The 11,708-nt window shown below is 55.6% G+C and overlaps 1 protein-coding gene across 1 annotated transcript in view; it reads left to right on the top strand.

Moving 5' to 3' along the window:
• The first annotated feature begins 2,400 nt into the window (after positions 1–2,400).
• The window catches only part of HECTD3 (HECT domain E3 ubiquitin protein ligase 3), a 19,131-nt gene continuing 9,823 nt past the window's right edge, over positions 2,401–11,708 (top strand). The window contains exons 1-9 of the mRNA XM_006015831.2: positions 2,401–2,415; positions 2,732–2,892; positions 7,066–7,158; positions 7,566–7,701; positions 8,079–8,194; positions 8,873–8,986; positions 9,353–9,435; positions 10,196–10,361; positions 10,843–10,924. Coding sequence (XP_006015893.1) covers positions 2,401–2,415; positions 2,732–2,892; positions 7,066–7,158; positions 7,566–7,701; positions 8,079–8,194; positions 8,873–8,986; positions 9,353–9,435; positions 10,196–10,361; positions 10,843–10,924 — 966 coding nt within the window. The remainder of the gene's footprint in view (positions 2,416–2,731; positions 2,893–7,065; positions 7,159–7,565; positions 7,702–8,078; positions 8,195–8,872; positions 8,987–9,352; positions 9,436–10,195; positions 10,362–10,842; positions 10,925–11,708) is intronic.

Here is an 11,708-nt window from a genome sequence, read left to right on the forward strand (position 1 = left end):
AGAGGCTACGGGCGGGTGGTGCAGACATGCACGCGTGCACAGACATACATGCATGCATGCACACAGACACACTCGCATACGTGCGTGCACACAGACATACACGCACACACAGTCATGCACATGCACACACTGCAGCCCCTGCTGAGAGAGCTCTGCCTGTACCTCTAGCTGTGTCTAAATCTACCTAGGGATCTGTCTGTGGATCTACCTATCTGTCTGTTTTGAGATTGTGATCTAGATCTGTCCACGTCCCTACCTTTACATACCTGTGTATCAAGATCCAGGTCAGGATCTACCTGTGTGTCTGTCTCTGCATATCTGTATCACAGAGTCACAGACAATGAGGGCGGGAAGGGAGCTCAGGAGTCGCATCTAGTCCAACCCCTGCTCCAAGCAGGGCCAGCCCCAACTGCATCATCCCAGACACGGCTTTGTCCCCCGGGGGCTGCAACCCCTCCAAGGATGGAGACGGCACCGCCTCTCTGGGGAGCCTGTCCCAGTGCTGCACCACCCTCCTAGTGAGAGCTTTTTCTAATACCCAACCTCAACTTCCCTTGCTGCAGCTTGAGCCCATTGCTCCTTGTCCTGCCATCTGCCCCCACTGAGACCAGCCCAGCTCCATCCTCTTTGCAGCCCCCCGGCAAGGAGATGACGGCTGCTATTCAATCCCCCTTGGTCTTCTCTTCTGCAAACTAAATCAGCCCAGCTCCCTTCGCCTCTCACCAGTCCTGTAAGACTGTATCGAGATCCAGATTAAGATCTCTCCGTGTATCTATATATCAAGATCCAGATCAAGATCTATCTATGGATCTATCTCTACGTATCATAGAAATCATCGTAGAGAAGTAAGGCTGGAAGGGACCTTGACAGATCTAGTCCAAGTGGGGATCAAACCTGTAACCTTGGTGTTGTAACACCACACTCTGATCCCGATTGAGATCGAGCCCCATCTCTGCGTCTGTCCCTACGTATCTAGAGATCCAGATCCGGCTCCAGATCACGCTCTCTCTCTCTCTGCAAGATCTGTATGCATCTGTCTCTGTATATCTATATATAGAGATCCAGATCAAGATCTATCTATGTACCTAGCTATGTCTCTGTCTTTACTTACGTATAGATCTATATCGATCTTGGCAGGGGCTGCATGAGCTGCTGTGGCTGTATATATATTATAGAGGATCCCAGAGCCGTGGGGCTGGAAGGGGCCTGTGGAGGTCACATCTAGTCCAACCTCTGCCTGAGGCAGGATCAGCCCTGTCCAAACCAACCCAGACACAGCTCCCCTCTAAACTCGACATACAACTACCATCAACCCCGACGCGACAGACCTAGCACCTGAGCCTGGCACAGGGAAAGCAGGGGAACCACAGCAGCCAACATCCTGCTCCTATGAAACGTCAGTAGATGCTCAGGAGACCCCAGGCAGAGGCCATGCCCTCGCTACAGAGGAAGGCAGCCCCCTACCCCCGTCCATGCCAATCTGACCATGGGGTCAAATTCCTCCCTGACCCAGATATGGTGTTGGGCTGACCCTAAGCAGAGGGGCAAGGCGGTCTAGTCGGCATCCTCTGGCTTTGTTCCTAGCAGGAGCATTGGCACAGCCCGGTCGCAGTCCCTGGCCTTGGCTGTAGCCAGCACCCAGCGCCTCTGAAGGAGGCTTAAACCCCCCTGACACAGGTTGCAGAAAATTGGGGCAGGGGCAACCAGCAGAGCCCAGACTCCTGGGAGATCCCCATAGCAGAGCAAGGCATCGCTATGCCTAGATCATCCCCAACCAGCGCCCGTCCACCCTCTCCTTGAACCCCTTCAGGGTTCGCTCCTGGCCAGGGAGCCAGCCCTGCTGCTGGGTTGGAAAGGCCTCGAGTTGCTGCACCCCAGCGCCGTGCTGCTGAGCTCGCGGCCAAGTCTCTGCGCTCCCCCTCCAGCTGAGACGAAGCTGGCTTCACCACATCTCCTGGCCAAAAGCTGTGTCCCGAGCCAGCGCTGAGCTGGCTCGTGGGATGTAGCGGGAGGTTGCTTTTGGACCAGGAAGAATCCCAGGCACGTGCCGGCCACAGCCAGTTCGGTGCAGGGGTCTGCAAGCAGTGGCGGGGGATCTCGGGGCCCTTCTACAGGAACAGAGAGGCTTGGAGCGGGGCCCACGCAGGCCACGGGCAATCCAGCAGCTCCCCAGTGGGGAGAGGAGCCCCTCAGGTCTGCAGGAGGGGGATATGCCCAGGAGGCTCACTGAGAGCCCCACTGGTGGGGCATGGGTGGGCTGAGTGCAGGGCCGTGGTGCAGGGGAGCCTGGAAGCCACTGCCAGCCCCGTGGGAGACGGTCCCTGGTAGCTGGAGGCTCGAGGGGACAGACGTGGAGCCAGCTCCAGAGCAGGGACAAAGTCAAAGTTAGGAGTAAGGCGCATGGTTGCCCAGGAGGTGGGCATGGGACTGGGGATTAGCCCTCGGGCTGCCCCTTCTGACAGAGATGCCCAGTGGTTGTTTCATGGGATCCGCCCCGGGGGTCTGGACTGGATGCAGGAGTCCTGGGGGGATCGGGGGGATGGTGTCTTTCCTGCATGGTCCAGCGGAGGGGACCGACTGCTCAATAGCTCCTGAAGACGGGGCGCTTCATGGGCCTGATGCCACCAGCGGGCTTCCCCTGGGCCGTGCACGGCCCTGCACCCCACCGGCCCGGCTGCGTCTGCCCCTCGGGGCAGTCCCGGGGACTGATAGCACGTGCTTTGTTCTGCAGGAGCAGCTGGAGGAGTACAAGACTGGCTGCGAGCTGGAGGAGGGCTGGGTCCTGGTGTGCAAGCACGCGGAAGGAGGGGACCGCCTGGTCCCGGTCGAGTCCTCCGACAGGATCCAGAGGCAGCAGCAGCTCTTCGGGGTGGACTACAAGCCTGTGATCAGGTAGGGAGGTGGCGGCGGGGAGGAGGCTGGCTACAGAGACACGACCAGAGATCCTGGTTTTTTCTGATTAAAAAAAATCCCCAATTTTCCGTTAAAAAAAGTAACCCCAAATCCACATTTTTCCACATTTAAAATGTAACACCACTAATATATAGAAAAATATATAATCTATTAAAAACACTCCCAATTTTCAGTTAAAAAAACCGATTATATCGATATGTACATATAGTGGTGTTTCGTAGTTGTTAGGGGCTGGAAATGTGGATTTCGGGTTACAACCAAAAATTGTGAGGGTTTATAAAAAATCGTAGTCGTTATCTCTTCTCAGGCGCTATCTTTAAAGCGGGTTGCTGTTTTTACAGCCGGAGAAATGTTTTTATGGTGTGATAACAACGTGTGCACGTGTGACTGGTCTGAACTGATTGCACAATTCACCAGTTGATTGTGTAACGATGACTTTGCCCTTGCGGCCAGGCTCGAGGTGTTGCGCGATTCGCCTGTGAGTCGCGCAATACATGTATCGTGTGCCGGGGGCCTCAGATAGTGAAGTCACGAACAAGCTCCTTCTGTTCAGACCCCCCCACTAGAAAGGTAAATGACCTGCCAAGGCATTGGGACAAGCCTGAGACTGCGCTTACATCCTCACGCCTTGGGGCACCCCCGTTATCCGTGTGAATCACTGCCCTGGGGAGAAAGTGGGGAACATTTGAGAGGTGTCTGTCCTGGGACCCACCAACCCTGACCAAACTCATGCCTCTGCTGTTCTCAGAAGGTGCCAATTTAAGGAGGATTTAACAGCCTGGGAATGATCTGTTTTGAGGGATCTGATCTCCCCTCGAGGACCATGATCTGGTCCAAGCTCATAAACCCACGTGCCTGACTCACCCTAGCCCAGGGGTCTCAGCCTTTTTTAGACCAGAGACCCCCCTCGTTTGGCTCCAGACGCTGCTTGGAAACGCCGGCTCTGTTTTTATTTGTTTTTTCGCTGCGGAAAAATAATAGCGTTTTTTTCTGCTGCAAAGACCTCGGAAAGAGCAGGCAGCTCAGAATGGTTAACTCTATGAATTCCTGCTTGAAATCTCTGGGTTTGTCTGGTGAACCCAGTTTGAACGCCCCCCGGTGCTAGCATTGCCTGGCACCGCATTGTGCCCTCGAAATGATCTCGAGGCACCCCGCGGTGCTGGTGCCGCGGCCTCTGGGGGAGAATCAGTGCCCTAGCCTCATTCTGTGTTACAGGGTAGCGGTTGTAGCCGTGTTGGTCCAAGGACATCGGCAAACGATGCTCTTCGGGTAAATCTGACATCTTGTATTACACCAACTCAAACAGCTGGAAAAATTCTTCTTGGCAAACTTTTGGGTATAAATACCCTTCTTTATGTGTTACCTTCTTTGGGGTATAAATACCCTTTTTTACCTTTATTTATACCCAAAAGCTTGACAAGAAGAATGTTTCCAACTGTTTGAATCGGTCCAATAAAAGACATCAGATTTACCCAAAGCACCTAGTCTGCCGAGCCTAATTCTGCACTTTGCTCCATTAGCCCTTGTCTTGGAGAACTCGGAGACAGGAGCCTTAACCTGGGGGTGTAATCACTAGGGGTCCTGGTTTTCTCTGATTTAAAAAAAAAAATCCCCAATTTTCAGGTTAAAAAAAGGTAACCCAAAATCCACATTTTTCCGTGATCAAAATGAAACACCATCTATGTGTGCGTGCGTGTAAATAATGTGTAGGTATGTGTGTATTTCATTTCCTAGATGTTAGGGTCGGAAGGGACCTATTAGATCATCGAGTCCGACCCCAGCCCTGGGCAGGAACGAGCGCTGGGGTCGGATGGCCCCAACCAGGTGCTTGTCCAGTCTCCTCTTAAGCACCTCCAAGGAAGGGGACGGCGCCACCTCCCTTGGAGCCCGTTCCAGATTTTGGCAACCCTCACCATAAAGATTTTTTTCCTGATGTCCAGTCTGAATTTGCTCTCCCTCAGTTTGTGGCCGTTGTTTCTAGTTCCCCTGAGGGGTGCCCTGGTAAACATCGTGTCCCCTCTTTCCTGCTGTCCCCCCACGATGAGCTTGTAGGCGGCCACGAGATCATCTCTCAGCCTCCTCTTGCTGAAGCTGAAGAGATTCAGGTCGCTCAGTTGGTCCTCATAGGGTTTTTTCTGTAGGCCTTTAACCATGCGGGTGGCCTCCTCTGGACCCTCTCCATGCTGCCCACATCCTGAAGTGCGGCACCCAGAACTGGACGCAGTACTCCTGACCAGAGCTGCATAGAGGGGGAGGATCACCTCCTTGGACCCGCTCGTGATGCACCTGCTTATGCAAGAAAGGGGGCGGTTAGCCTTACTTATTGCTTCATTGCACCGGTGACTCACGTTCGGTTTGGAGTCAACTCCCACTCCCAGACCCTCTCCGCTGTTGTGCTCCTTAGACTGGTCCCTCCCAGGCTGCAGGAGTGTTGATGACTCTTCCTGCCCCGGTGCAGCACATGGCACTTGTCCTTGTTAAACTGCATCCTCTTCTGTTCTGCCCTCTTCCCCAGCCTGTCCAAATCCACCTGGATGTGCTCCCTGCCCTCTAGTTTGTGTACCTCCTCCCATAGTTTTGTGTCATCAGGAAACTTGGCCAGGGTGCTTTCCACTCCCTCCTCCAAGTCACTAATGAAGATATTGAACAGCACTGGTCCCAGGACGGAGCCTCGGGGGACTCGCTGCCCACATTTCTCCAGGTAGAGACCGACCCGTCCACCACCGCTCTCTGGGTGCGTCCCATAAGCCAATTTTCCACCCACCAGACTGTAATAATCTACATTGCAACCGCTTCGTTTATTTATAAGAATCGGGTGCGACGCCGTGTCAAAGGCCTTTTTAAAATCTAGGTAAATAACATCTCCCTCTCTTCCTGCAGCCAAGCATTTTGTGACTTGGTCGTAAAATGAAACCAGGTTAGTCAGGCAGGATCTGTCTGCTGTGATCCCATGCTGGTTGCCCCGTAGCATTATTTTACAAATGTGATCCTTAACAATTTTCTCAAAGGTCTTGCCAAGGATAGAGGTGAGATAGAGAGAGAGAGAGAGATATATGTATAGAGGCCAAGGAGGTGTGTGTGTGTGCGTGTATATAAATGTATATATATACCCATATGTATGTATGTATGGGGGGTGTATGTATGTATATATATATGTGTGTGTGTGTGTGTATGTATGTATGTATTAGTGGCATTTCATTTTAATCATGAAAAAATGTGGATTTGGGGTTACTTTTTTAACCAGAAAACTGGGGATTTTTAAAAATCAGACAAAACCAGGATCCCTGGTGATCACTGCTCGTCGGTCACTGAGCATTATCTGTGTGTATCCCGACAGCTGGCGCACGTATGTTGGGTCCCATTTTGCTTGTGTGCAATGGCAGTGATCGGCCCACGTGTCCAGACAGCCAGTCCCAGGTAGCGTGGGCTGGGTGTGGGCAGCACGGCCCAGAGAGGAGTCTCCTTTTGCTGCCTTGTAACACATCCTTTGAGCTGCCCATCCTTTGTGAGGCTGGTCCGCGTCCCACTGGGACCGCAGGGATCATGGCAGGAGGATCCCTGCTGATGAGCCCAGGCCTGGAGGCCTGGGGGAGGACTCTGCCCCTGAGCATGGGCCAACCCTAACCCTAGCGGCTCTGTAGTGTGTGTAGGGGGGTGGTGCTCCGCTGCAGGCTAACAGCATCATTTCACCAGCGATTCTTGCTTGAGCCCAGCTTTCCATCACAGCGGGGTTTGGCATTGTCAGCTACCGCTGCAGAGATGGGAGAAGCGGTGTTTCCTTTCCTGATCCCATCAGGCACAGAATTGGCCTCGGCTAAGCACTGACCCGGCCTTTCTGTTGTGAGGGCCTGGTCCTCTTATCTTGTTCCTCCCACACTGGAGTGCTGTGTGATCATGCCCCCTCCTCGCATGGCCAGGCTCTCTGTGTTGCCAGGATAATCATCCGCCCCATTGCTCTTGGGTTCAGGAGCAGTTTCCTGCCCGGGGAGCGAGCAAGGGGAGGCTCTGAGAGATGAAGGGACTCGCCCAAGACCTTGCAGGGAGTCTGTAGCACGCTGGAGGCTGCAGTATGGGTCTCCTGTGCCGCCCCCCAGGCTGCTGGGCAAGCTTTCCCCCGGTGCATTCCCCTAATCCCTCCATGGGTCGTTCCAGGTGGGAGCAGGTGGTGGATCTGACGTATTCCCTGCGGCTCGGAGCGAAGCCCAGAAGCCTGGAGCAGGATGACGCTGCTGTGGAGAAGCTCCGGTACCGGCGTGTCCTATTGTGCATGCTCTGTCATGTAAAGGGGGAGCAGGGAGCAATTTGTGCCTCCTCTCTGAACGTGCACATTTGCTTGGCAGCGAGAGGCCAAAGCAGGTTGTTCACAGCAAAGGGCCCCTGAGTTGGGACCCAGGATTTTGGGGGCGGCGCTGCCACCAGGGAGGGGGGAGCACGATTCCTGGATCAGGGCGCTGCTGACAGCTCAGGGAAAGCGTCCGCCCTGCCGCCGTCCCAGCATTGATGGGAGATCCAGTGTGGCCTGGGCAATGCGGGCAGTGATCCAGCATGGCCCAGGCAGCCCTGCAGCTCCTGTCCCATTAACCCTGCACGTGCTGGTAGGAGTAGAGCGCAGCTGAGCCCCTCCCGGGGTGTAACCCTGCACGTGCTGGCAGGTTTGTGCCCCCGACGTGGAGCTACGAGTGCGACGAGGACTTGGTGCATTTCTTGTACGACCACATTGGGAAGGAGGACGAGAACCTGGGCAGCGTCAAGCAGTATGTGGACAGCATTGACGTCTCCTCGTACACGGTAGGCGGCAGGGCTGGTCTGCCAGGGGCCGGGGAGCGGCGCTGTGGTGTAGCGATGCAGTGTGGGCACGCGGTGCTCTGACCATTGGCACATGGCCCACAGCTCGTTGGGCCTTGCCCAGTCTCTTTCTCCTCTGGCCATGCTGCTCAGCTCAGGAAGCGGTGTCCCACAGTCCCTAAGAGGGGGAGAAGGCACCAGAGGAGAGAGCTCAGGGCCTCACGGGGTCTGGCTGCCATGCTTACGCACTCCTAGGAGCAGCAAATGCAGCGTAGACTGTTGCAGCAAATGCAAACCCGCTGTTGCAGCAAATGCAACAGCTGGTTTGAGGGCACGGGCACAGGTCCCTCGCCCTGACCCTGGCTCTCATCCCCCTCCAGGAAGACTTCAATGTGTCGTGTCTGACCGACAGCCACGCAGACACCTACTGGGAGAGCGACGGGTCCCAGGGCCAGCACTGGGTGCGACTCAACATGAAGAAAGGCACCATTGTCAAGTGAGACCTCATGCCTCGCTGCCTTCCAGCGCTGGGCCCCGGGTGGGGGGAGCTTTGCCTGCGGGGCAAGGTTGGCGCGGTGATTGCAGGCGTGTTGTCAGCAAGTTTGCCCCTGGAGTCGGGATGGGTCGGGGGGAGCCAGTCTCCTCCTTGCTGTGTCCCTGCATGCTGGGCTGCTGCAGAGGTGGGTGATGAGGCTCCAGGTAGGGGCCCTTGCCATTGCCACCAGCCTGCGCCGTGTTGCAGTCTCTGGCCTGGCTCTGCCACCTGCCAGTCTGCATCCCTGCCAGTCCCATGAAACTGCCCAGGACCCAGCTCATTCCCACACTGGCATAGAGCTGCAGCAGCTCCTTGGGGAGCCCTGGGGAGCTTTGTCCTTCCTACATCCAAACTGTTGGGGGGTCCCAAGCTGTGGGGAAGGCCTGTAGGGTCATCCTGATGGACCTCAGCCTGTCCCTCTCCAGAATACTCTCTCCAGGGCTTGGTCACATCCCATCCATGACGACCTCAGCCCAGCTCTGCATGCCCAGATTGTCCCCCTCCAGGCCACGGGGTGTGCCAGGCCTCAGGTGCACGCGTGCCAGGTGCAGACGAGGCCGGTGACATCCTGGACGTGTGAGCAAAGTTGGAGCATCCTCTTTGCCTTGCACCTGGGCTATTTCGGGGTCTCCTCTCCAGGAAGCTTCTGCTGACGGTGGATACGACAGACGAGAACTTCATGCCCAAGAGGATCGCTGTGTACGGCGGGGAGGGGGACAACCTGAAGAAGCTGAGCGACGTGGGCATTGATGAGTGAGTGGGCCGGGGACTGCTCACAGCTAGAACGGCAGCATGGGTAGGATCGGGGTTGTGTCTGCTGTGTGCTGGCCCATTAGCACACATGCATGGAGCCCTGACGGCTGGGGAGGGGTGAATACGGTGCACTCTTCTCTCCTATGGGATCCTCCGTGCAAGCACTTCACACCCCCGTATTCACCAGTCTCATTCCCAGACCCTGTGGAGCTGCAACCTGGAGAAGTTGATGGCTCAGCTGGGGCTGCACAGCAAACCGTGGGGTGGGGACTGAAGCCAGGGGCGCTAACCTCCAGCTTCCTCCCCTTCCTGGTCAGAAATTTCCCTTCCCCTTAGCCAGCACCTCTGCAATTGCTGTCTTTGCAGGAGCTACATCGGGGACGTGTGCGTGCTGGAGGACATGACGACTCACCTGCCTGTCATTGAGATCCGGATTGTGGAGTGCAGAGGTGGACCTGCTTTCCTTGCCCTGGGGATGGCAGTGAGATCAGCCCGCAGACCCCCCGCTGCCTTGCTAGGTGCCCCGCGGCTCCCGCAGGACGCTGCAGATGCCTGGCATTTGCGCTGTGCAGGGAGCATTGCATGCTCAGGACCTCCATTTTTATGGCTGGTTATGAAGATGCTGCTTCCAAGGCAGCTCCTTGTCCCACGCTGCGGCATTAGGGCTCGCACCGTACTTCTCCTTGCTGGCGGTTCTCGTGTTGCGCCTGCCTTCCTGCCAGCCCAGCTTCCTCCCCCGGGCCACTGGACAGCCATGAGGGGCTACTGGGACCAGAGCTGGAAGAGCTCTGCCCTGTTTCCCTGGCCCCACCAAACCCGTTCATTCTGCCTCTACATTTGTCTGAGCAAAGATGCTGCGTGGCTGCAGAGCTGGGGTTCGAGAGGCTCCGCACCTGCAGCTGCAGAGATGAGGCTGGGTCTTAGCCTTGTTCTGTTTCTGGGTCTACACTTATCCCCTACCCGGTGTCTCTTGGATGGGGGGGGGATAGCCTTCAGGAGCCAAGTGTGAGCTCCTTTGCTTGGGAGTCAGCAGACTAGAGTGCTTCGTACAGGGCCGCACTGGTCTGAGTGGGATTCGAGTGGGTTGATTAGACAGGTCCTCTGGGATCTCTTACCTGTGATGGTCACAGCTGGGTTACCCCGGTGCCGCGTGTCACTGTCCCTCCCACACTGGCTGTCGGCTGGACCCTTCTTGCTCCTTCTTGGCAGATGACGGCATCGATGTTCGCCTCCGGGGCATCAAGATCAAGTCCTCCCGGCAGCGGGATCTGGGGCTCAGCGCCGACATGTTCCAGCTGGCCAACCTGGTGCGGTACCCCCGCCTGGAAGGGACTGACCCCGACGTGCTGTACCGGCGAGCCGTGGTCATTCAGAGGTAGCATGCAGACCCGGGGGGAGTCACCTGCAGAGTCTCTTCATATGCAGTGCTGATCCCTGGGGTGTTCACACCACCTGCTCAACCCCTGGACACGTGCCGCAGCTGGTGTGACACAGCAGGGCTTTGCGGGGGGCAGATTGGACTGTGAGCTGGGCATGGGACTCATTCCCCTCTGCTTTATTTAAAGCCTGGCAGATCTTTCGCCATTGTATACTCAGGACCTCCATTTTTATGGCTCGTTGTGAAGAAAATGCTGCTTCCAAGGCAGCTGCTTGTCCCACGCTGCAGCATTAGGGTCAGGCTGCGTGCATAGTGCAGCCCAGGTGAACTCACACGGTGAATCTCCCTGCTACGAGGCTTTGGAGGTGGCAGACCCATCACTTCGCAGCCCCCAGCCCAGGGGATCCCCAGCTAGTGCAGGCCTCTGCAGGTGCCTTGCCTTGTCCTGTGTTCCCAGCTGGTCCCTCTTGCATTTTAGGTTCATCAAGCTCCTGGACAGTGTCCTGCATCACCTGGTCCCAGCCTGGGACCACACCATCGGCACCTTCAGCAAGCTCAAGGTGAGTGGAGTCCTTTTAGTATCTGCAGCTCTGGCCTGGGATGCTGGCAGTGAACGTTTTATTGCCCTTTTAAAAGGGCTGGCGGGACAACCTGACTAAGTGCAATTAAGACGTTAAAGATTAGAAAGGAAGTTGATCATCTGCTTTCCACCTGGGAGGAGTGCAGCAAGTGGCTGCAGCCCTTGCCTGGAAAACGAGCTCGGACCGTTTCTTATGCCCCATGTTGGAACCCAGCTGGCTTGCAATGTAGAAACCACTCGGACTTCGCACCCATGATCTCTGCGTGTGCACATCTTCAGTTAGCAAACTGTCCAGAGCATCTTTCCACTTTTCTTCAGCTGTGCCAGCAGCGTGGTCGTATTTGGCTTGCTCTGTCCTGTGATTTAGCGTGAGGGTCTTGGCAGTGGAACACACCAATTTTATTATTTATTTATTTTTTATCGAAACTTGAGCCATGCTCAAAGACTTTTGTGCTGTTTGCTCCCAAACTTGGAATGCACGTATATTTTGGGCGCTCACACTCATTTCTTTTCTTACCCCTTTGAGGTATACCTCTACCTGGTGTATCTCTGCTGGGTATAGCTTGTCCTTTTTAGGGATATCTCCACCTGGTGCGTCTTTTCTTGCCCCTTTTGAGGTATACCTCTACCTGGTATATCTTTTTTCGTCCATTTGAGGCATATCTTTACCCGGTATATCTTTTCTTGCCCTTTGGAGGTATACCTCTACCTGGTGTCGGGGCCGAGGGGCTGTGGCCAGCAGCCCGGGCACGTGGGCCAGGGAA

The sequence above is a fragment of the Alligator sinensis genome, unplaced genomic scaffold (assembly GCF_000455745.1).
Source record: "Alligator sinensis unplaced genomic scaffold, ASM45574v1 scaffold781_1, whole genome shotgun sequence".
Taxonomy (NCBI): domain Eukaryota; kingdom Metazoa; phylum Chordata; order Crocodylia; family Alligatoridae; genus Alligator; species Alligator sinensis.